General features: G+C 49.1%; 5 protein-coding genes and 1 non-coding gene across 6 annotated transcripts; 4 read left to right on the top strand and 2 right to left on the bottom strand.

Moving 5' to 3' along the window:
* Window positions 1-704: 704 nt before the first annotated feature.
* C8Q69DRAFT_486221 (putative bZIP transcription factor) lies at window positions 705-3,003 on the bottom strand (the record flags this gene model as incomplete). Its single annotated transcript, XM_028631885.1, has 2 exons — window positions 705-2,200; window positions 2,766-3,003. The coding sequence occupies 2 exons, from the start codon at window positions 3,001-3,003 to the stop codon at window positions 705-707; spliced, it is 1,734 nt and encodes a 577-aa protein (XP_028485835.1).
* Window positions 3,004-5,082: 2,079 nt separating this feature from the next.
* Window positions 5,083-6,603, top strand: C8Q69DRAFT_464361 (Ribokinase-like protein). Its single transcript, XM_028630412.1, has 6 exons — window positions 5,083-5,187; window positions 5,253-5,688; window positions 5,818-5,976; window positions 6,050-6,111; window positions 6,215-6,325; window positions 6,382-6,603. Exons 1-6 carry the CDS (start codon window positions 5,129-5,131, stop codon window positions 6,563-6,565), a joined length of 1,011 nt encoding a protein of 336 aa, XP_028485834.1. The 5' UTR covers window positions 5,083-5,128; the 3' UTR covers window positions 6,566-6,603.
* C8Q69DRAFT_464357 (hydantoinase/oxoprolinase) lies at window positions 6,604-10,314 on the bottom strand. The gene is made up of 9 exons (XM_028630411.1): window positions 10,153-10,314; window positions 9,858-10,039; window positions 9,667-9,796; window positions 9,347-9,589; window positions 7,748-9,286; window positions 7,518-7,689; window positions 7,056-7,455; window positions 6,913-6,989; window positions 6,604-6,843 (listed from the first exon to the last, which is right to left on the bottom strand). Exons 1-9 carry the CDS (start codon window positions 10,193-10,195, stop codon window positions 6,669-6,671), a joined length of 2,961 nt encoding a protein of 986 aa, XP_028485833.1. The 5' UTR covers window positions 10,196-10,314; the 3' UTR covers window positions 6,604-6,668.
* Window positions 10,315-10,481: 167 nt separating this feature from the next.
* Window positions 10,482-13,128, top strand: C8Q69DRAFT_519559 (permease for cytosine/purines, uracil, thiamine, allantoin-domain-containing protein). Its single transcript, XM_028633473.1, has 9 exons — window positions 10,482-10,840; window positions 10,898-11,065; window positions 11,121-11,352; window positions 11,405-11,883; window positions 11,947-12,016; window positions 12,080-12,235; window positions 12,287-12,404; window positions 12,477-12,554; window positions 12,619-13,128. The coding sequence occupies exons 1-9, from the start codon at window positions 10,686-10,688 to the stop codon at window positions 12,879-12,881; spliced, it is 1,719 nt and encodes a 572-aa protein (XP_028485832.1). The 5' UTR covers window positions 10,482-10,685; the 3' UTR covers window positions 12,882-13,128.
* Window positions 13,129-15,178: 2,050 nt separating this feature from the next.
* On the top strand, window positions 15,179-15,249 carry C8Q69DRAFT_t72. The gene has a single exon. It is a non-coding gene; the product is annotated as a tRNA-Gly (tRNA).
* Window positions 15,250-15,882: 633 nt separating this feature from the next.
* On the top strand, window positions 15,883-17,534 carry C8Q69DRAFT_235337 (inositol 5-phosphatase). Its single transcript, XM_028626439.1, has one exon. It carries the CDS (start codon window positions 16,040-16,042, stop codon window positions 17,408-17,410), a length of 1,371 nt encoding a protein of 456 aa, XP_028485831.1. The 5' UTR covers window positions 15,883-16,039; the 3' UTR covers window positions 17,411-17,534.
* The last annotated feature ends 5,365 nt before the right edge of the window (window positions 17,535-22,899 follow it).

Below are 22,899 nucleotides of genomic sequence, written 5' to 3'. Positions count from 1 at the left end.
AGAGAAGGAAGGCATAAAGAAAGCCCTTGAAAGGTGTCCATAATACACAGGATGGGTTATGTATGTATATACAAAAGAAAATCCAGGCTTCCGAAGAATAAAAATGTCAAGTTTGCTTTCCCTACCCCATTCCCCTCCCCCCCCATGTGCTACGACATGTTTGGCTCTTTCTAGTTTGATATCTTTTTTTTTTTTCTCTCCCTGTTACCATAGGTATCATTTAAGCCATTATCTCGTCGCGTACATTGTTCCCTTTTAAGTGCAAATTCCTCCTCGCTTTTTTTATTCCCGCAGTTAGAAACGCCGATGACGCCAGCCCGAGAAAGATAACAGTTTCCTCTAAGCAGCCACGGTTAATATAAGGCGGTGCTGGGGTTGATGTGTTCGTAGCCACATCGATTGCCGCCGAGTGCCACGAGGAGACAAGGCTGTAGGGGCGGGCACATAAGAGACAGGTAGAAACCGTTAAAAGAAAAGTATTGGTCGGACACCACTGAATGAAACCATCTCCGTCATCCCCACGCGCGATTCCGCTAGAATGCGGGATCAATCATCAGCGGCACACGCTAGCAGTGTACGGCGATGTAAACTGCATTTTTCTTTTTTTTCTTTTTCTTTTTCTTCAAAGGCCACTCGTCATACGAATGGCAGGGTATCAACATTAATAGTAATTTTCGTCGTCAGCTTTCTTCGAAGAGGGCAGATTATTTGTCCGCGAACCTCCGATCGAAGTATCTCAGAACACCCATCACGCTGGCTGCTTCAACCTCCATGGCTGGACGATTGTCGATGGCATTTCTGTTCCTATCTTTGGGTGCGACATCACGGGGGTTAGGTAGCGTGTGGAGCTTAGGCAGCCAGGCCGCTAGTTCATCCGTAGCACGAGAGAATTTGGGGTGCCGGGATAAGGTGGTGAAGGTGTCTGCGCATGTAAGGGTCAGAGAAGGAGAAGAGATTGACTCAGTTCTCTGACTGCTGTTGCGAGTAGCTGGACGGGACTGGCAGCATCCGCCATCCGCACCTTTTCCTCCACAGCAGCCTGAAGAGGCACTTGCCGAACGAGATGCAGCCAGTGTTTTACAGAACAGGGTGCTGCGTGGATCAGCCTGGCATTGAGCACATGTTCCTGGTCCGTTGGCACAAGGATTTGCTGCCTGATTGATGGACGGGAGAGTGAGCTCAGAGCGGACATCTCCCTCAGAGGGTGGAGGTGTAAACTGGGACAGATTCTGAATCGGGGCCAGGCGGGTATTCTCGAAAGAGTCTCGACGTTGCGACTCCTCTCGGTCTTGGGCGGCCATCTCGGCACAGATACAAGGAGTGCCGTCCTGACAGAAACCACACGGATCGACCATGTGAGGCGACGCAGCGGGAGGCTCCTCCTCTACCTGGGCTCGAGAAGACATTGCGAAACGAGAGGTGAAGTCAATCTCCATCTCTTCCGGCTCAGTCTTGATGTCCGGTTCAGTACGAAGGCGCTTCCCACCTGCGGTAGAAGGCGAGTGGGCACGCTTCTGGGAGGAGCTGTCATTGGCGCTTGTGATGGTATTTATGTTGAAGGCATCTTCGATGCACTGGCAGCGGGCCTGAGAACAATTGTTGCAACCCGATGGAACATCCTGCTGTGCATCTTGAGCAGTAGACGAGGCGACCGGTTGGGCGGATGAAGCCTCGCGGGCTGTCTGAATGTTTCTAGCAGATCTGCGAGGAGGTAGGGGCACGATGTCCGGAGTTGCGTTGCTCCTACTTGAGCTCGATGATCTCAGTTCCTTGGCCAGAGTTTCCTTGGCGCTTCGCTCGACAGCTACTTCTTTTTCGAGGGCATGGCATCGGTCTTTCCACCATGAAATTTCATTGCGACACTGCTCCACCTCGGTGGAAAGGTTATCAATCTGCTCCTTGAAGCTGGCCTCGCGGCTCGCGTTCTCCTCTTCGATGTTTTTGATCTGTTCCTCGAGTTCACCGACTCGAGCAGCGCGCCTCTCACGAAAAGCGCGCTGCGCAGCACGATTTTGTGCCTTGCGCTTCGTTGGAGGTGTGTCCGTGGCAGGCTTCCTACCTGGCTTTGGACGTGGAGGGATTACCCACTCCTTCGTTGTTACGGAGCCGGGTGTGCCCGGAGCCGGGGATGTCGCGGGCGCTGCCGAGATAGCGGGCTTGATGGACAAAGCTGGACGCGCAGCAATCACCGGGGCCAATGCTGGTGGTGATCCAGCAGAGGACGGCGTTGACACGGTCGTTGGGGTCGCCATTGGCAGTTGTGGTATGTTACTTTTTTTTTCTCTTACGGGGAGTTCTCTGATTGCATTGTCAGCCGTTTCGGATACGGGCTCGGGTAGAGCTGGGGAGCAGCCGACCTGCGGTTCACTGATGCATCGGCCGGAGGGAAAGGTGCATATGCGATTGCAATGAGCCGGGCGACTCGACAACTCGGCGCCCTGCTCCGCGCTGGCGAGCAGGATGATGGGATGGCAGAGGAGCGATGCGGTGGACAGGATCAGTATAGAAAGGAAGAAGAGGAAGAGAGGCTGGAGGGGCGGGAAGATCGCGATCAGATTAGATTATCGTGCGTACACGTGACTGCCGATGTCGCTACCGGGCGTCATGTGACCGCTCTCGGCGACCCGCGAATCCCGTCGTACGATTGGCGTTTGGATCTTATCTGATCGCGCTAGTCCCCATCCGGTCCCTGGCATCCCCACCGTCGCTCTCCGCGGTTGCGCTGCAAAAACATCGTCGCTCCACTACTTGAACTTCGTCCTAACCTTCCTGCCCTCCGATCTGCATTCGCGTTGGTAGCCGGTGGATTCTTCTGTAAGAGCATTTCTGCTGTGTGGTCGACCAGCCGCCAGCCGTTCCGCTCCTGGCTCGTTTTCTTTCCTTCCGGATCGGAGGTCCCACCCGAGAAAAATATAGCGACAACCGCTGAAGCTTTTCTGTCTGTCTGATGGAAAGTGAGTGACCTCTGACGATAACTACCTTCTCGTCTGACTCATTACTCATGCTGCCTGTCTCTGCCTATCTATAAAATGGGAAGGGATCTTTTCTGTCCTCGTGGCTCCAATTCCCACGCTATGACCAACGAGGAATGATTCCCCAGTCAACATGGATGGAATTACGTATATGATCATCAATAATTGGAAGACCCGGAAGAAAAAGCCTGCAAACTATAATATCGGACCGAAAGCAGACTAATTACCACTCGAGCTCACAGCAAGACCCTTCTTGACCGAGAAATCCCCTCAGGGTCATCATCGGACCCGTGAGAGTCGTTGGGACCTGGGAGAGCTTCAAGATGTCTTCCCATCCATGGCTCTATGCCACCCTAGTCACAACTTAGGGCCTCCGTTTCCTAGCTTGGCTCCCTCTGGTTATTCCCTTTTTCTCAAAGTAGTCTTCAAATCATCCCAATTACGTGGACTTTCATGTGCAAGGGTGTCCCCTGCATGAGTGGGCTATCTGGTATGGTGGAAGGAGCTTTAAGTAATACTGGACAAGATCGACAGAACATTTTTTTCTTCCTACCGACAAACGCCGGTTAGGAGTAGGTACGGTATGCCGATTTGCTGGTGTCGAGTTGGATCCGTTCGTCCAGGACTATGATTGGTTGCCTTTCAAGGACTACTTATAACCATGCTCATATATCTCATTCACGTTCCCATGATCCTTCCATGCGTAGATATACTGTAGGTATGAGTACTTAGTGACCTCTGGATCAGCAGAGAGTGAGAAGACAAGTTAGTCAGCTGTTTCCCTTTCTGGACAGGCTATGGTTCAGTACTCAGTCTTGTTGCGTGGAATATAACTATGCCCCTCTGTAGTGTCATCTGGCTGCTTCACAGTCGTGGGCTGTAAGTCCCATGGTGCGCCTCCATCCTGGATGCGATCTGCGGATATTTGAACCTGCAACATAACTAACGGGACGAGAACGAGAGCAAGTTGTGGTATTAAGTAACTCAGCTCTTAAACGAATAGTTATGGCAAGCAGGAAACAGCATTTCTCTAGCATTGAAAATGACTATGATGCTTCATCAATAATTTCCCATCAGTATCCTCTTCAAGGGTCACTTACGCAATGCTGTGCCCTCAAGCTTTTGAGCTCGTCCACACCGATCCTCCCCCTTCCCGTTATCCCTTGCCACTCTGCTACTCATTGCTAGATCACCCTTTCAACAGACCACGGGCGCATTACTCGTTAAAAGCATCGTTATCGGCGTTAATCTTGGCATGTCTTTCATTTCAGATATCCTCCCTCAAGGAGATACGGCTGCAGATAGTCACCGGAACCCCAACGGTCTCTTCTATACAGTAATTGTCTAGCCATAACCATTGGTAATAGCCAACGCTCTTCTATGAAGTGCTGAGTAATCTCTGAAATGAAACTTGTTCCCTGGAGCGTCACTCTAGACGGTTTATTGTGTTTCTTCTTACTGGTGTCTCCACGTTTAGCTGGCTGAAGCCTGAGCAGCACGTATCCATTCTATATGCCTATTTCAGGGACTCGTGGTTTCTCCGTAATGATCACCATCCCGCACCCGCAAGACACAGTGCAAGTAGGTCCGATTTCGGTGTTTACGGAGTATCTTACCGAGCACCACGTTGTCGATCGACGTAGCATGGCTTATCACCTATAGAATAAGAAATATCGGCATAAGCTATAATTTAGACATATCCTTGGTGTTGTCTTTAGTGACCTTATCTCTGACGGAAATCACGACGATTGATTCGAACTTGTCCGGAACTTTCAATCTTAGACAATAGATGGCCTTGTATGTACTGTACATTTTGTTGAAATTATTTATATTCTGTCAGCATTGCATTGGGATACGCCTGGCTTTAAAGAAATAGTGTGATAAGCTCCACAGCTCCACATACAGTACAGTGGTTCTCGATAGACTTTCGAACATACCTCAGAAGTTAAAGCAAGATCAAAAAGCACGAGGCATTATTTTTTTTTGTATGAGAAACCTGTATAGATCGTGCATCGAAAATAGGTCGAGTTTTGAGCCTGCGATCGATTGTGGGTTAATTACTTATTAAGTATGACCGCATTGCTGCGGGGCAAATACTTAAGTAATAGTAATCAAGAAAGCTCCAACATGCACGTCTTCTTATTGTTATTATTACAATGTGCGCGATGACAACTCTCGTAGCTGTAGGTGCTTGCTACGTCGACCTTATCCTCAGGTATTTCAAAACAATAAAAAAAAACCCCCAATCAGCAGTAAATCAATAACTGACAAAGCAACCAGCGTCGACCATTACCCCAATGAGGATGAGAAGCTGCGGGCTTCCCGCCTGACTCGTCGCCGCGGAGGGAACTGTCCGAACACAGTCGAGGTGCTCGAGCAATTGATTCATATCAAAGAGAAACAGCAGGAAGAGAAGAAGGAGAATGACTTCGAGTCGTTATCTCCTGTTCTGGTCACTGTCCTTCCGGCGCGATCGTCGCCTGCGGTACAATTTGTCCGAGATTCCTTCGGAGCCCGCGTCGATTTGACACATTGTCTCTATCGTGAAGATTTCCACGAGCCCGCGTCGAGCTATATTATAAGTAGCCAGAGGACTAGTAGTCGCACAATAGTCAATTATAATGAGCTCCCGGAGATGACGCATGATGAATTCAATGCGCTCATAGATCGATTGGATGTTAAGCATTCAGGCGGTGGAATGTGGTTTCATTTCGAAGTATGTATTCATTCATTCATTCATTCATTCATTGATTCATTGCCTTTTGTATACAATTCCTTGCAAGTTGAGATTCTTTTACCCTACTAGCATGATGGATGAAGAGAAGCTAACTTTACTGACACATAGGGCCGCATCCCCGACGTCAACCTACAGAATATCAAATCCCTCCGCAACAGCTTGCCTGCAGCCACGATTAGTGTGGAAGTAGAGAAGCCAGGCCGTCTTGGCCTACAAGAACTCGCCGCTGAAGCTGATGTAGTTTTCTATGCTAAAGGCTGGGCGCAGGTCTGTATACCCCATTTTACTATGTCATCCTCTACTGTAATGATCGACCACTGACCGTGATACTCACCGACAGAACGCCGGGTATACAGAACCTAAAGCTTTTCTCCATGCGCAAGCTCCTTTGACTCCTAAAGCGTAAGAGTAGCTATACTTTTTGTCTCACTTTCGAAGTCTTCTCAAGAGCTCTGGTGATGCGCTTTCCCACGGACGACATTTACTGATTCGATTATATCTCTAGTAAAGTTATCTTCTGTACATGGGGTGAACATGGCGCTTCGGCTCTAGAACTCCCAAGTCAATCATATGTCTCTTGTCCGACGTATAAGAAGGAAGGAGCTAGTGTAGTTGAGTATGTTCCATATCAATATTGGTTTTTGTTCTGTCGCTAATCGTCCAATGAAACAGCACTATTGGCGCTGGAGATACTTTCATTGCGGGGATTTTATATGCTCTCAACTTCCATGGGAGTTCGAAATCAGAGTCCTGGACTTTGGAAAGGTCACTGGGCTTCGCGACAGAATTGGCGGGGCGAAAAGTCATACAGGAAGGCTTTGGTGGTCTGGGAGAGCAGATGGCCGGGAAGTTGTAGTCTTTGAAATGGTGCAGAAGATTCAGCATAGTATATATACTTTATGTTATCTATATATATCTCTGTCTATATGTCATCGAATACCTTGTGATATGCAGCATGTCTACTTGCCTGGTGCATACTCGTCTATCACACTTCGCGGCTCTGTATATGTTCCAAAAGGAACATATTCCATGTCATAACCGAATGCTTTCGGCCCTCCAATCTCAAGCGCCCGAGGCGTGTTAGTCCAAAGTGGGTTCGCTGCCATAACGAGGACAAGAACTTTGAGCCCATAGCTATAAGCGCAGTTTTGTTAGCACAGCTGATTTCGACTAAGCGATAATAGAAGGATAGAAGATACCCACCGGTACTCTGGAACACCGAGAGCTTCACCTGTCAGTGCATCAAGGATGATTATCAGGTCTGGAACCGTAGCTAAAGTCTGTTTATCGTGTCAGAATATCCAGCGCTTTGCTATATGATAAAGGCAGGGACTGATATTCCTTGCCTTCTTCTCTCCAGATGCGTATTCCGCCTCCACAATCAGATTCTCGTTTTTGAACGGAATCCGCACACGCTCGGGCAGGGCTTCCTCATTATTCCCAGCTTGACTATCGAAAGTGGCGTCTCGCTCATAGTCACGGAGCTTTTCGACCACGACTTCGCCGTAACTGTGGCCCTTACATAACCGCTCCCCTACGCCGACGATCTTGCCCTCGAATATCTTTCCTGCGCTCTTCTCGCCGCAAACTTTGATAATATTGTCGGCGACGGTTGAAATAGCTCCTTTCTGCCTAGCCAGAGCAACGGCACGACCAAGTCTCCAGGCCAGCGAATGGGATTTTAGGATACCCATTTCGCGCATTTGTTTACCTGTTAGAGGTCTATTTGCGGAACCGGCGGAGTATCTTTACGTCTAGTTAGTAGAGTCCAATATATCTCACCGGGATGATAACTATTAATGACTTACCCCATATCAACACATGCCGCCCTCAGGACCCTATCTACCGACGGTGTGTCCTTAGATTCTGTCAAGATCATATTGATCCCATCCCCACTTGACAGAGAGGCCGGCAAGAGGTCGTTTATATGGGTTGCTTTTATGAAGGAGGTCACCTTTTCGAAGGTGGGATATGCACGCCCTATCGGTAACTGATTAGCAGAGCAGCACAAGACTACTTAGCCTGCGCAGGAACTTACCCATAAGATCCCCATCTACGCATGGAAGGTTGTAATACTTCGACGAGCCCCACATTAGAGGCTCCATTCCGTTGCCGCCACCTATCTCAACAGCAAGAAGGCCTCCGTATTTGATGCCCATATACCTCTCCAGCTGCTGGCAAGCGTGAAGGACCATATCACCACCTGGTCGCTCGACGCCAACTGCAGGGCTGCCGAGTCCCCCAAGTGGAACAAGCAAGGCGTCATCTTTGAAATCTGCCGCATCGACTATGGTGATAGACTCGCCCATTCGCAGAAGTTGTCTTGTCTGCAGATAATGGGTGTAGGGGGAGCCTCCGCCTCCTGTACCCAGGATGTAACAACCTGCGGCGATGAATGCGAGGTCAGTTTCGCTCAAAAACCAGACACGATTTTCATCGACAAAGGGCTTGTAGGTCTCGATATCGACTTCTTTCTCATCGACAGCGCAGTTGTCCAATTTATGGTCTTTTGTTTCTTTGTGAGTGATGGCATCGCCGTTCTGGTTGGAATTAATATCCTCTTCGGCGTCCGAGCCGAATTTGCTATAGTCAATTGGGCCGACAACTTTCACAACGATGCGGCATTTTCCATCAATGTAAGCAATGCCCGTGACTTCTTCCTCAATTATTCTAATAGCATTCTGGACGGCTCCTCGAGAGACCGCTTTAGAGATCGCTTTGTGCCTTGTAATCACCAGCTCTGCATCTTTGTTCTTCTCATCGACAACTGCTTCAGCCTCCGCACCAATCTCTGCGATAGCAGCACCGACCGCATTCGCGACTTCTGCGTGAGGAGGAACCAATATTGACGATACACCTTCTAGCTCCTGGGGGCAAAGAATGGAGCCACCGCCGACAAGAAGGACTTCGCAAGGCTCTGGGGATGTCTTCATTCGATCTATATGAGATTCCAGCATCAGTTTGATGCGATCTTTAGCAGCAGTAATGAGTTCTGGTTTCAGCTGAACAGGCCTAGTCCCAACCTCGGCCCCTGTGGCTACCATAATATCGGTGGCTGTGGTTGTGTCGCCTCCGAAGCACAGAGCTCGGTTGATGATTTCGTGCCCAACACTATCAGGGCCCACGGTAACCTTCGCATCGGCGACATGTAGAATGGAGCCACCACCAAGTCCAATACTTTCAACTTGCGGCATTGCGAAATTCACTCTTACACCCCCAATGTCCGTAAATGCACTGGCTAGGCGAGGAAAGCCGCTGGGGAGGAGGCATCCAATATCGGTAGTCGTCCCACCGATATCAATGACATATTTGCTAGACCTCCCCAGCTTTGACTGGGAAAGATATGCCGCACCTCGGATACTATTTGTGGCACCTGAAGAGAAAATGCGCACTGGATACTGTTCTGCTTCTCCGGATGAGAGAAGCTGCCCATCATTGGACGTCAGGTACAATGGACATTGTAACTGCAGGCGACGCATAGCACTCTTGAATGCACGGATAGTTCGTCCAGCAAAGTTGAGAATGGAAGCATTGAGGATGGCTGCGTTTTCGCGCGCAAGAAGCCCCACGCCAGCAACTGTATTCGGTTTTATTAGTATTGTTCCCATTCTGCATATACCAGTGGGAAATGTGGTACCTTCTTTTGACAATACAAGATTGACTTCGGGTCCTAGTTCCTGGGCGAGGATGTCGCGTGCTTGCTCTTCTTGCTTGTATGTTTCATCAATTGGAGAGTAGATACCCACGAGGACAACGTTCTTCAGCCCTTTATCTTTTAGCGTCCGAGCCTGCTCTCTGACTTCATCTGGCTTTATCTCCCCAATAAGAGAGCCGTCTACCTGAAGTCCGCCAGATATGATGGCAGTGTGTCCATTGATTACTGGAAACGTTAGCAATTCACACAACAAAAAGCAGACCAGTGTATGATGGCAGAAAAAGAGGGCTACGACTACCTACTCCTGGTGAGGGCTGGAGGGAAGTCGATGAAAGGCGGGGTGTAGGCGGAGATGTTGCTGGCTGCCAGTCTGATGACTCCCACCTTCTCCAACCGGGACGCGTCTCGCTCAACAACGGCATTAATGAAGTGCTGTCCATTACCACCAGTCAGTGCAATTCGTCATTCTCCAGTCGAGGCAGTTCCCACTCACAGTTGTTCCTATCATCAGCGAAGACACGCGGTTGGGAGGCACTTGGGCCATTTCCAGCAATGCGCTGATGGCGCTCTCGATGCCGACGGTCACATCTGCGCCTGTGGCCGCTTTGTGAGACGCCACGACCGCATCAGCACCAGAGGCAGCGCAGTTGAGGAGCACAGCATCAGTGTTTGTCCCTGTGTTCGATCAAAGATCAGCAGATATATTCTAACTAGATATAGATCTCATCGAAAAACACTAGGAGGGCTCTATGTGCAGTAGCTCTCTCGGAAGAATATGTATCGCGTACCTCCAACATCAACGCCGATGATAAGTCTCTCGGAATCAGTCATGATGACTATATCAGTACTGATAATAAGCGATGTCCTCTCTCTCTTTCTACCCTACTTCTGCGGCTATGGATGGGTTATATACGCAGCAGATGTTACTTGTCTCCAGGCTGTTCCGTTAGGTAGTATCGGCCATCGCATGTATCGAGAACTCCACCCAGCTAACCCGGACCGCTCGTCGATGTAGAATGAAGGACCACTCATAATCTCATATCGCCGCCCATTATTATCAATCCATTATCGGATCAAGTGTCTAACTGGACAGAGCGGGTCAGAGCACTCTATTTCCACCAAACGGAGCGGGAAATCCCCGAACGCCTTTCTCCCACTCTGCTTAGTGCCTCCGGCGTTATCGCGTGCTCGAAAGAAACCATGATAACAATCACCAGTCGGCCTACATATTTATGCTCTTGTCCAAGTGCCTTCTCCTCGGCGAGGGGGTCGCAGTGTATTCTGTGCGCTGACCTGCGGAGTCTGCTGCGATCCCTCAATAATGGCGTCGAAATTGCTCCAACTAATATCGGTCGAGAACAACAAATATAATGGGGTGGAGACAAACCACTTGATCAACCCCGACATTGTTCCAATGCCACCCTCACGGAGGACATGGGGATATATTGCTTTCTTGGGTTTCTGGGGAATTACCAAGTAAAGATTACTCTCTTAACATCCTTCAACCGTGTACTTACAAGACTTCTTATCAAGCCTCACGGCGGTTTCGTGGACAACGGGTTCGTCGCTGCTATCCACAGGCCTATCAGTCTGGGAGACCATGGTTGTTCTAGTTATCGGGCAGGGTTTGGTTACATGCCTTGCATTGGCCAACGGGTGGACTGGTGCAGAATGGCACATTGGCTTCACTGTTGCGCAGCGGTTCGTATGGGTAACTGTGCATCCGTCATGATATGTGTTGCTGATGCGAGTATAGCGTGACTCTAGGAATATATGGCTCGTACATCGGGATCGTGATTCGAATCGTACTCTCCGTTGTATGGTATGCGTCTCAAGCATGGTTAGGTGGACTGTGCTGTGCTGCAGTTGTCTCTAGTTGGAGCTATTCGTTTCTTACTATGAAGAACACACTGCCTGAAAGTGCGCATATGCAAACGAGGGATTTGATTGGGTTTTTAATTTTCCAAGTCATTTCTTTCCCCCTTATGGCATGCATTTTCGGCTCGCTAGACGGGTGACAAGAAGCTAACAGGTAAATAGTTGATACGGCCGGAGAAGTCGAAGAATCCAGTTGCTGTGTCCAATATCATTGCTTTCTGTGTGCTTGCCGGAATTGCCATTTGGGGAGGCAAAGAAGGGGGAGTTGGACCGCTTCTACATCAAGGTCAGAAAGATCTCTCTTCATCAGAGCGTGCGTGGGCTTGGTTATACGGCATCACCTCGGTCATTGGTAGTTTATGCGCGGGCATCATGAACCAATCAGACTACAGTCGTTTTGCGGTGCGGCCAAAGGTTCAGGTACCCGGTACTTCATTCTCCTTATTTATACTTGGAGTCATCGTTCCGTTGATGGGCATCGTCACGGCTTCTGCCACGGTGACCATATACGGGGGTGATCCAATCTGGAACCCGGTAGACATCATTTTCAAGTGGATGACGGAAGAATATAATGCGAAGAGCCGTGCCGCTGCTTTCTTCAGTGGTTTAGCATTGACATGTGCGCAGCTCAGTATGAATATGTAAGCGCCCCCCAGACTCTCTAATTACTTGATTTGGTACTGACTTCTCTCGTCCATTAATAGTCTCGGAAATGGCTTTGCAGGAGGCATGGATTTGGCAGGACTTTTCCCTAAGTTCATCAACATTCGGAGAGTAAGTTATGGGACACGTTCCAAGTCAGTTTTTGATTTATAGCGACTAATCACGATTGCAAAGGGATGTGTAATCACTGCTCTTCTTTCCTGGGTAGTACAGCCGTGGTTGATGTATAATACATCGTCCACATTTGTAGCCGCTATGTCCGCCTTCTCAGTGTTCCTCGCACCACTGACGGGAATTATGATATGCGATTACTTCTTCCTGCGAAAGCAGGTAAGTCAGTCCTAACTCTGAAAGCTGGTACGCCAACTAATTCGTATCTAGCGCATCCAGCTTTCAGCACTATATACGAGAGATCCCGGGGGCGCATTTTGGTACACCCTCGGCGTTAATTGGCGCGGAGTATTAACTTGGGTAGTCTGTTTTGCACCCGCGTTACCTGGTACGTCCCACTCTTTGTTTTGGTAGCTTGCTAGTAAGCAGCATTGAGGATATAACTGACCGGTGACCAAAGGAATGATTGCTGAGTTGAGTGGCACCGTCAAAGTCAGCAAGGGAGCTACCTACTACTACTACGCAAACTACATTTTTGGTATGTCTGAACTTCGAATACTGATTCTTGTTGCCGCTTTTCTCTCCTATTCTAACAAATAAAGGATGGTGCGAGGCTGTGTTCCTCTATTATGTTCTGTCAAAAATATTTCCACCCGCTGGCGTTGGGCTGACGGACGAACGCGATATATACGGCACGTTCGACAAGGAGACCGCCTTGCGGAAGGGGATCACCCCATTCCAAGGGCTTAGGGTTGTAGACGGGGAAGAGACACAGGACCGCGACTCAACAGCGACAATTGAGGCTACGAATGGATATTCTAAAGGTGCGCATGCGGATGAGCGTGCTGTACCCGGGTCTATATAGATAGGAACCGGCGAATTTGGCCGTCATTGTTAAACGCAGATGTCCACAACTCTACTAAACCTCCTATCTAATCTATCTATTTACATACCTGTTCGCTTTTGTTTTGAACTACACATTCGTTTTTCATACTGCAATGTCCATAAAATGCGCTTACGAGACAAGACATTCCCTGTTCGCCGATTCAATACAGACTCTCGTCACGAAATGTATCCCTCGGTATCTAATGCAAAACCTACGACCTTCAGCACACCATTACAACGAGATACAAAAGGCAGAAGCCTCCGCTTTAGAGCCCAAATGGAGATGTTATGCGGGGTTTGGATCGGCACCCGAAAGCGGGTATGAAGCCGTGGTCAACAGCACTATCTCCTGCAGGTCGACATCATCCGTGTTACTTAAATAAGCTCCGCATCCATGACCCTTGTTTTCGGCATATCAGAGTGAGTACCAGCGGCTACACAACAATTTCAGAGAGAAGTAATATGGCTGACGGTACACAGTACGTTCGCCTGGGCCATGATCTATAGCCTGAGAAGAGAAGGAAGGTCTCTCTGTCCTCGCATTGGCCGACTAGGGTATGTATGCATGCTAAAATCACCGTCAAGGACGATGGCGGAAGTAAGATCCGCCCCCGGACATATTTGAGTTAACTGGTTACACATTGAGTATTATTAACCGAACAATATAGCCCCCGTTCATCTCCTCTCCTCCTACGCACCTGACGGTGATAGCATTTAAGCGAATCACTTATTACCCGATGAATCTAGACTCCCAAGCAAATGCGTGTTCATGCAGTGACCAGCCGCCTTTCCTGTCGAATCCAAACAAGGCATCTATGGCAGCCTTATTATAGCTTAGGAATGGCGATTTTCTCACTCTTTGTTTGTCTGCAGTTATTCATGACAAGATCGTCAGTGGAAAGCCAGGGGAGTGCCCGAAATCAGATAAATTCCCTGCCTGTATCAGGGAGTTATACCAGGCTGGAAATCTGATAACTTGCCAGGGCTACCTGGGGAAGTTGGTCTGTTTAGAAATTAGTTGGACGATCTACACCTTCATGTCCTTCATTCAGACATATCGGAGGCCTTATTCATCCTCCTTCGAAGGTATGTCCCTCTCATGATTCATGCGCCAAGATTCTCGTCCGTCTCACGGACATTCTGAGCCCAAGATGTAATCTACTGCCCTCCACAATGTAACACAGAAGTCGAACACTGGCAGAGACAGCAGCCCGATAACCAGTCACCCTCATGGTAGAATATGCTGCTTCTTCCTGCACCGTTGGAACCCTGTTCTTGCCAGTATCAGATGGTTGAGTCTTTACACCACCTCTGATCACCAATTCTTTCCCGAATGGGGAAGTTGCAGATCCCCACCTCAGGCCCCTAAATACTCTCGTACTTTGCGGTAGTTGCGCTAGCTGCCTTATGCAGTGGTACACCATAGTACGGAACGGGCCACGGCCGTGAAGAGATCGACCTGACCAGCGAGACTTGTGTCTGACAACATGGAAAAGATATTTGAGAGAGCCTCATGCAACATATCCATGCTGCAGGTCCCTAGAGCGTTTACCCCTCTTTTTTGAGGTATTATGTCTTTGTCTTGCGTCTTGGCCTGGAAGGTATTGGCTGGAGCTTGTCTTCCACGTCGGATCATACATATCACTTTTAATTGCCCTGGTTATAGGATGATAATCCTTTGGCGAACATCATTCTGACTATAGTCTCTTCTCGTCGCATTCTTGGGTCAGAACTAACCTGTATGGGATACAGGCGACTTCCCTTCTAAAGCCCATTTACCATACTGTTATGAAATTGTGAGAAAATGCCAGAACAGACGGAGAAAAGAACCAGGATCTGATCTAAATGTACACTGCTCTAGCCTCTAATCAGTTTAATCATTCTCTCTTCGAAGGGTATCGATGCGGTCGCAACTTGATACCAATACAAGTAGTGACTTGGAGATACAAAGTAACTAACCCATTTTTCCTACACCTTCGCCCCCTTTCTTTTCCTTTCCAATAATAACTACTCCATCATTGCATTTCTAGACTATTATGTATTTTTACACTCCAGCCCCCTTCCTATTCTAGATCTCACATAATACAATCGACAATGCAACTCCATCGAGCAATCGTACAGTTAGATATCCGAGTTAACTCTATCCTTTACCTCTTAAGTTATCGAACCTCATCTTTCTAATTACCCTTATAGAAACAATATCCCTATATACCACTGAAGGGTAATATCCATCACAACAAGCAGCGAATCACATCGCAGCTTGCCTGTTCAGTTCCTGCATTATTGGTCTAGTGGTAGAATTCGTCGTTGCCATCGACGAGGCCCGTGTTCGATTCACGGATAATGCAATACAATACAACTTCTAAGAAATATCTTTTTATAAAAAAATTTTATTTTATTTTCTTGTCCGCGTTTTCTGTGTTGATTTTTACTTTTTGTTTTTATTAATTTTTCTCAAAAGAGAATCACTGCTATGAGATTGATGCGACTTCTCGTAGATAATCGTCCCGTCTCGATACGGTGTAGACACGACATTTAAGAAAAAGTAAGAGAACTGTGCGCATTATTATTATTTCGTACGAGTCCAAAATCATAAAGTAGAAAGTGGGCCAGGGGTTAGAAAAAATCCCTATCTACTAGCTAGTCAGGTGTTCGAGACTCTTGAACTTTCCAAACTAGCTTGGTATAGTACTCTGGGTATTGTTGATGTATTAGATTAGGTACATGGGCTAGCTGGAGCCTAGAAAATATAGTTTCTTCTAGATTACTTTTTTTCCCCCACCTGAAGACATATATCCGTATTTCCGCATTACGGAAATGCATACTGGATTACGTACTGGGATTTGCGTGTTTGGTTTCGGGGTCTCGTATCTAGTAGATAGTGGTGGTTATTATTATTATTTGTGTTCTGTTGATGTTTGTTCTTTTTTTCTACATTAGTCTAATAATGTGCTGGGCGGCTGGGAGGCTAGACTACTTACGTCACCACTCATCCCCCGGACTTCAGCCGTGGCTGGTATTTACAGCTGCGAAGCTAATCGGATAGTTACCCCAGATCATCTACCTACTTCGAGGGAAGTCGTCCTCCTTCCGTCTTCTTGTTGAAAGAAGATAAAGAAGACGAAGAAGAGGGTCGCTATGGATCGATTTGTCAATGTCTACATTCTCACTTTCAACTGCGCCAGGATTTTGATCGAAACCGATTTCGTCGCGGAACACTTCTTCCATGCCCTTCCCCAGTCAGCAAGGGATAGCAACGATGGACGACCAATATACGACGCCCCCGAGATCATCGTTCTCTCACTCCAAGAGATCGCGCCGATGTCTTATGCGTTTCTAGGCGGTTCTTTTCTCACCGCGTTCTTTGACGCTTTCCGTCGTGCGCTTGACCTTGCGGTGTCGAAACAATGGGGGAGCGAGGTGGACTACGTCGAGGTCATCAGGGAGAACTCTGGCATGACGGCAATGATGGTCTTCGTCAGATCAGACGTTTCCGATAGGATTTCTTGGACGGAGACGGCGCAAGTGGGAGTGGGCGTTCTCGAGATGGGCAACAAAGGAGCGGTGGGAACGCGATTGGGCTACATGGTGGAAGATGGTCACAATGAGACGGTTGACTTGACGTTTGTTGCTGCACATCTGGCGCCAATGGAAGAAGAATACGAACGCAGGAACGAGGACTGGAAGAGCATTGTGGAGCGGTTAGTCTTTGGGAAGAAGAAAACCGTCAGGCGGAGGAACAGGGCATCAGGAGAAGATAGAGAGGAGAGGATCGCATTGTTGAGTGACGAGACATCAGATGAAAGCGCGAGCCATTCTGGGATCTTTGCGCCTGGGTCGCATTTATTTGTCGCCGGTGACTTGAATTACCGCACGTGCGATACGTCGCCGTCGAAAGACGACCATAGGCGCTTTCCTCAACCTACCGCGGACGTGGATAGTCCCCGACATTTCTCTCATCTGTTAAAGAATGACCAGCTCACACGAGAGCTTCAGAGGCGTAAGACACTGCATGGGCTATCGGAGGAACTGATCAGCTTCCCACCCACCTACAAGTATTCAGCACTGGCATGTCTAGAGGCGCGACTTGGTGATACTCAAGAGTGGAAATGGGCCAGACACCGCTGGCCCAGTTGGTGCGACCGGATCTTATATCTAGACCTGCCACCGGGGACGAAGGAACGTGGGCATGTCCAGCCCCACGTCTACAGCTCTCTTCCTCTGTTCCCAACCTCTGATCACCGTGCCGTTGCCTTATCTGTCTCGGTTTTATTGGAACCTCTCCGAGGTTCTTCAGGCATCGATCAGTCTGGCGATGTTAGGCCTCTGCCACCATTCCAGCTCGACCCAAACTGGGAGAGCAGGCGTGCAGCTGCAAGGACCAAAGAACTCATAGTGGGTTTCCTTGCGTATCTGTCAACAACGTGGGAGGGCCTTGGCCTTCTTCTCGCGACCGGAATTGGCGCCGCTGGCGGATGGCTTGTGTTGAAATCGATTCTGGAAGACTAAGGAACTTTCCTCGTGGGCCATGAATTATTATCATTGCTATTATGAAGTGCGCATGTGAGCCGGATGACCAGCGCACGGTGGCGGTATCCGCCTAATTACCACATTAAGGCTCTGGCAGCCGTAGACAGCCGGCTGGTAATTTATCCCACTTGGCCACCGCTTACGGATTGGTAATTCGAGGGGACTCGGATCTATGTTCTAGACCTCTGGAAATCATGGTGAATGATTAGTTAGTTGTATAGTCTTGATGGTAAACCGCGTTTCGAAGATCCATTCAATAGCGTTGGAGACCATCAACAACAGTGAGCTGCCACGGCTCCTATATGTGTTTCTTGACCGCTTTAACCAGTTAATATCAAAGATTCCATCGAAGTCAGTAAGCAGAAGGAGCGGTCAACCACGTATAGATGTTTCTGTTAATGATAAGCTGGCCTGGCTGAGCCATGATGAGTTGCTGGCAATAGGTGGCTGTGAGCCCTGAATTGGCTGCCGTCATATGTCAGGAATGAGGGAGTACCCGGAATTGGCTATGAGCCGGTCACGGAAACTTGTCTGCAAATGGCATCTTTGACGATTATTTTAAAGGTAGGCATACCCATGTTTATGATCATATGGTCATTCCTCCATACTAGCGCGCGACCTTGTGCGGACTGAAAAGGACGCTATGTATGCCGTGAATACCCCGGAAAGAAACTACACGGTACAGGAGTATCAACGCGTAATGGAAAGCCGGTATTCTTCCGCAATTATGCTTTGCGGCAATGCGACGTTTCAAGATGATACCATCTGACTGTAGGAGGCGTCGTCGATACGACCAGCGGGGTTTCAGCGTGCGATAAGGAAGTCTGCAACGGTATCGTCGATGCGGAGAGTCATGGTTGTTGGGCGCCTGTCATGGCCCCGAGCCAGAGCCATGAAGAAACAAGGACAGGATTGACACGCAAGTAAGCTAGACCAGGGAGAGGCCAGGGCGTTTAGCTGGTGATCTTTTAAGACCTTTTTCGAGCCAGTTGCATCTCCAGACAAGGGCGTCGCAGAACGTTCCCCGCCTGCCCATGGTATGACCGGTTTGTATGGTATGGCTCGAGTGCGTCTTGTCTGACGCCTGGACACAGGTCTTGTAATTAATTCACATTATGCTTGTTTTGATCATGGCAGCTACGGCATGGTCGGGGTTCTGGTGTCAAAGACGGCATGCCCGGCTGCCGTTCCAGGTTTCCATTGGCGTGGTACGGAAGATGAAAGGATCGCAGCCATAATAATGGACAGGCAGAGAACGTCTCGAATACCGAGGCACAGGAAGCCAGTATCGTCAAAGAATTGCTATGATTGTTTATAGAGCAGATACCAATGGAACCAGCCGGAGTCTATCTGTGAGCCGACACGGATGATCCTCGGCAATGGCTTCATACGGGCCGTTAGTTAGTCGCTGCAAGTCAGTAAAGAGAGGGGCCAAAGCCAAGGTCATGACAGCTGGACAGGCTAACCTCTGCATCTGGGTCATTCGACTCATATGCCAAAAGGCTCCAGTGGCACGAACAAGTAATTAAACAGACTCGCGCGGCCTGTTCTCCGGGGTGACGGAAAGAATAATCATGAAGCGGCAGCGAAACGACGAAGGTGGCTTCCAGCATCTCGACTCCGCACTGTGTAATAATACTCTTTTTGTCTCTGGTCCAAGTCCTTGGATCCGCAGAGTGCCTGAGGAGCCCATCCCGGTTCGAGAACGACCCTGTTTGCAGACTGCCCATGTCAGTCAACGATGCATGCTCGTCTGTTCCATCGATCAGAACAGCACCGGTCCAAATCGAGCTAGAACGGCGACTCCCGCGGTGCAGGAAACCTATGCTGAAAGGGATCCACAAGGCTGTTGGAAGCGCGACGAAACGATACGAAGGTAAAAAAACAGAAAGACAGGTCCAGACTCAGCGCTGTCACCGAGTCATTCATCCAGGCAGACCCGAAACTGAGGATTGGGAAACGTTGGTAACTTTGTTTGTTCGGCGAGTGGGCCATCGTAACAATAACAATAAGTAATAACAGCAGGAATCAACTCATCTTTCGGAGCCACTAGCTATTTGCTTAGGGCTCTGACAGGGATATGCGCCAGCTCTCCACGCGGCCTGCAATGTGATGGTGAGCATAGTTTGCCAGCAGTAGTATTGGCTCTGATATGTCTGTTTAATTGAGTGATGTCCCCGGGTGGCATCTCCCAGCCATGAATGGATGAATGAATGAATGAATGACTCCTGGCGGAATGGCGGCAAAGAAAGGAAGAGCGTCATAGAGAGCGAGCTTTGATCCATGGCGGGTACAGTAAGTAGTATTGGACAGATCCAGAACGCACGCAATGATGGAGACGTGAGCCCCTTGGGGAGGCGAAAGTGGGAACCATACCAGGTGCGGAAGGGCGAGGAGGGGAGATGGAGATCGAGAAGTAGTAAAGTAGAGTTCGCAAAGGCCGATAAAGTACGATGGATAGTTATCCGTTGCGCCAGATGGAGACTGTGAGCCCACTAGTAATGTAAACCTGGCCTCGTACGAAGCCCGGTTTTTACGAGTCAAAACTATACAAGGCGGTGCCTTGCGCTGAGCCCAAAAGTCGATGCTCGTGCTTATTCCCCCCCAGGATTGGACAAATCACCCACTATCGATCAGCACAGCTGTTAACAACGGGCCTACGTCGGTATAAATCCCACTTGGCTCTCCTGTCGCGTGGGCTGCCCTCCGCTCAGATCCTTCTGTGCCGCTATACTTATTTGTCCTGCTGTAGTTCTCGACCTTCCTTTCCACTACCCCATACGACCAGACAACTACATACCACCGTCCACTGTGCAGTCAGCAGATATCGACTGAACTACCTGTCAGACTGCGAATACGAACCACGAGGTCTACTGCCATCTTACTGGAGATCCTAGATCTCGACGTCCGCCAAGTATACGTGCTGCGCGTCCAGCAAGGCATAGATACTCCCACGATTCGAACGAGTTTCGAGAACAAGGATCCAGGAAGGAACCCGGAGTCTATTGCGGAGTGAACGTTTATCCTCTCATCCAGTCAACCACCAAACTGCTTTACAATTCTGATCATCCGTGGTCGTGTCGACTATTTCCAACATGTATTCCTGCGCCAACTACCCCCGCGGATGCCGTGGGCGTGTCAACATCCCAGGAGGAAAGTGCTCAGACTGTATGGTCAGTTGTCACTCATTATTCTAGATACTGGATTGTCTTATCTTTGAACTCCGACTGAGCAATTCTTTCCCTGCAGACTCTGAAACTACGACGGCCGTCAGCACTTTCGTCTCCGCTGTCTCAGCCCAGAGATCATTACCGGAGACCGTACCTGGCGGAGACCACCCGAGAATCAGAGATCAAGATTGACGAGGTCTGATGGTTTGTTTCGCGACTACTCTGAAACAACCAGCGATGTCTTCGTCTTCTTCTCGTCTCTGATTCGTGCATATCCGGAGGTTGTTTCGGACGGAAAGCGACGGCGTTCTTCTACTACTCGGTTTTATTCCCCTTTTTTTCTCCCTTTGACGTATTGGGATTCCCCGTCGGCAGCGAAGCTCGTGCAACCTGGTCTGGTGTTCGGGCTGATTGACCTCCGTCGCGATCTGGCATCTCGACGCTCTCGTTCATTCTGGGATTGGTAGGGAAAAGTTACGGACGGGCATATTGACGGAGATAGAACACCACGCGTGGTTGATAGGACATGAGGACTGCCGCCGGCGCGCAGTGAGGTCAACTCAGCGGAATTGGTTTCATGTTTAGATCTTACCCCCTGTGTACTCTTTTCTAATCATTTCTTTGATTATCTCTTTTAATGTTGGATCTCTTGTGATCCGATCCGCGGGGCAATCCCGCCTTCCCACCGCCACCATTGTTCGTCTGGAAACATGCTGACAGACGGGAATGGGTGGGAAATCTGTCTCTTACGATATATCTTGTTTCCTTCTTTTGTTCCTCTTATCATGTATTTTAATTATGCTCTTTTGTGTGATTGTGATACCACGGCCGAGAAGCCATCCACGCCGCGAGCGCGTGGATTCGCCTTTGCTGCAATCGTCGATAGTCGATACTTAGTCGATAGCGTGCGCAAAGACGCTAGAAATGAAATTATGCTCCGCCATCCGTCCCCAGCCGCTGGCATCCCTTCGAGCCGTGTGCCGTCCGTACCGGATGGTATTGGCAGAGTCGCTGCTCCACGCAGCTAGACTTGATCCTCATACGGAGTCGGAAGTTAATGAATAATAATAATAGTATGAATCAATCGATCTCTTGCTGTTTCGACAGCCTCGATGCCAAGGCGATGACCTCACCTCTAGCTTACCCCTCAAGTTCCCCCCCAGTTGGGCAGATCGTCTCCCTTCACGAGATCGAGACAGTCGCCCTGCAATGTGCATGCATCGCTAGTGTCGTTTCTCTCCAGAAAAATAAAGAAAAGCCTGGGGTTGGGCTGGAATGAGGAGGAGGCACACCAGGGCAAACAAGGCAACAAGGCAAAAAGACCCAAGAGTCCGTTGAGAACAGCTAGGAGCAGATTCCAGCCGCGCCGAAATCTCCTTCTCCTTGTCCATTTCCCTTTTTCGTCCTTCGTTCTGTCAATAACCCTATGGTATGGTAGAATCATAATTTGCCACCGAACAAGGGCCCTGGACAGAGCGCCTCGGCCCTCGATCTTTCCCCCTGGCACTACTCTAACTCTTCCACTAGGGTTTCGCGCGGACGGGCTGTCGGGGCGCCTGTCAGTGTCACCACAGAACCTTGATTTTATGCCCCTAAACTAACTGACTAAGGCCCCGTTAGAATTTTTCGGTTGCTACGCTACGTATGAGAAAAACGCTGTGACTGTTTTTTTTTTTCTGTTTGTTCTCTGTCGGAAAATAAATAATAGGGGGTGGGTCGAGTTTTCTTTCTGTTTGCCAAACGGCGACCAGAAGAGAGGGCAGTCTCCGAAATGCCTCACCATCGACTGGATCTCTTTTCGAGCAGCACTAGATACATGTGGAAGTTCTCATCGTGTTCACAACGAAAAAAGAACTTACAAGAAATCTGTTTCTCGTTCAGTGGGCCAGGGGTGGCTGTTGAACCATCCACGGGTCGAAGAAAGACACTACGTACTCCGTACGTACCCAGCTTTATTGATCTATCGACTGGATAGTCAGATGTTAAGTTACCCACTGGGGCTGTAAACGGGGCTCAGCCACAGCCTCGCAGCGCCAGGGCTGTCAGCCTCGTTGCACTGGGCATCGGAGAAGGGGAAAGCTGAATCGTTATTTTGATTATTAGGCTGAGACAAGTGTGGCTTGAGTCTTGACATGCCTTCTGATCTTAGGTAAGATGGAGATTCCGTCCAGATTCCAGAAGCTCAGCAAGAAGCTCGAGTAAATTACAGAAGCTCCCAGTCCTCCAGAACTAGTCTCGTCTCGATTTTACGACGGCGGATCCACCGTCGTGACCCTCGCCCTTTGGATAACTATGCTC

Source organism: Paecilomyces variotii, assembly GCF_004022145.1.
Source record: "Paecilomyces variotii strain CBS 101075 chromosome Unknown C8Q69scaffold_4, whole genome shotgun sequence".
NCBI lineage: Eukaryota > Fungi > Ascomycota > Eurotiomycetes > Eurotiales > Thermoascaceae > Paecilomyces > Paecilomyces variotii.
The sequence above is the reverse complement of the archived record's forward strand: the minus strand, read 5'-3'. Positions and strand labels throughout refer to the sequence as shown.

Bases quoted from the DNA above. Each gene is read 5' to 3' on its own strand.
- C8Q69DRAFT_464361 (XM_028630412.1), top strand. From the start codon at position 5,129: ATGTGCGCGATGACAACTCTCGTAGCTGTAGGTGCTTGCTACGTCGAC. The intron at 5,689-5,817 runs GTATGTATTCAT...ACTGACACATAG, and splicing joins GAATGTGGTTTCATTTCGAA to GGCCGCATCCCCGACGTCAA. The intron at 6,326-6,381 runs GTATGTTCCATA...CCAATGAAACAG, and splicing joins GAAGGAGCTAGTGTAGTTGA to CACTATTGGCGCTGGAGATA.
- C8Q69DRAFT_464357 (XM_028630411.1), bottom strand. From the start codon at position 10,195: ATGACTGATTCCGAGAGACTTATCATCGGCGTTGATGTTGGAG. The intron at 9,287-9,346 runs GTACCACATTTC...AACCGAATACAG, and splicing joins TCTTGTATTGTCAAAAGAAG to TTGCTGGCGTGGGGCTTCTT. The intron at 7,456-7,517 runs GTAAGTCATTAA...CTAGACGTAAAG, and splicing joins GCGGCATGTGTTGATATGGG to ATACTCCGCCGGTTCCGCAA.
- C8Q69DRAFT_519559 (XM_028633473.1), top strand. From the start codon at position 10,686: ATGGCGTCGAAATTGCTCCAACTAATATCGGTCGAGAACAACAAATAT. The intron at 11,884-11,946 runs GTAAGCGCCCCC...GTCCATTAATAG, and splicing joins GCGCAGCTCAGTATGAATAT to TCTCGGAAATGGCTTTGCAG. The intron at 12,236-12,286 runs GTAAGTCAGTCC...ATTCGTATCTAG, and splicing joins ACTTCTTCCTGCGAAAGCAG to CGCATCCAGCTTTCAGCACT.
- C8Q69DRAFT_235337 (XM_028626439.1), top strand. From the start codon at position 16,040: ATGGATCGATTTGTCAATGTCTACATTCTCACTTTCAACTGCGCCAGG.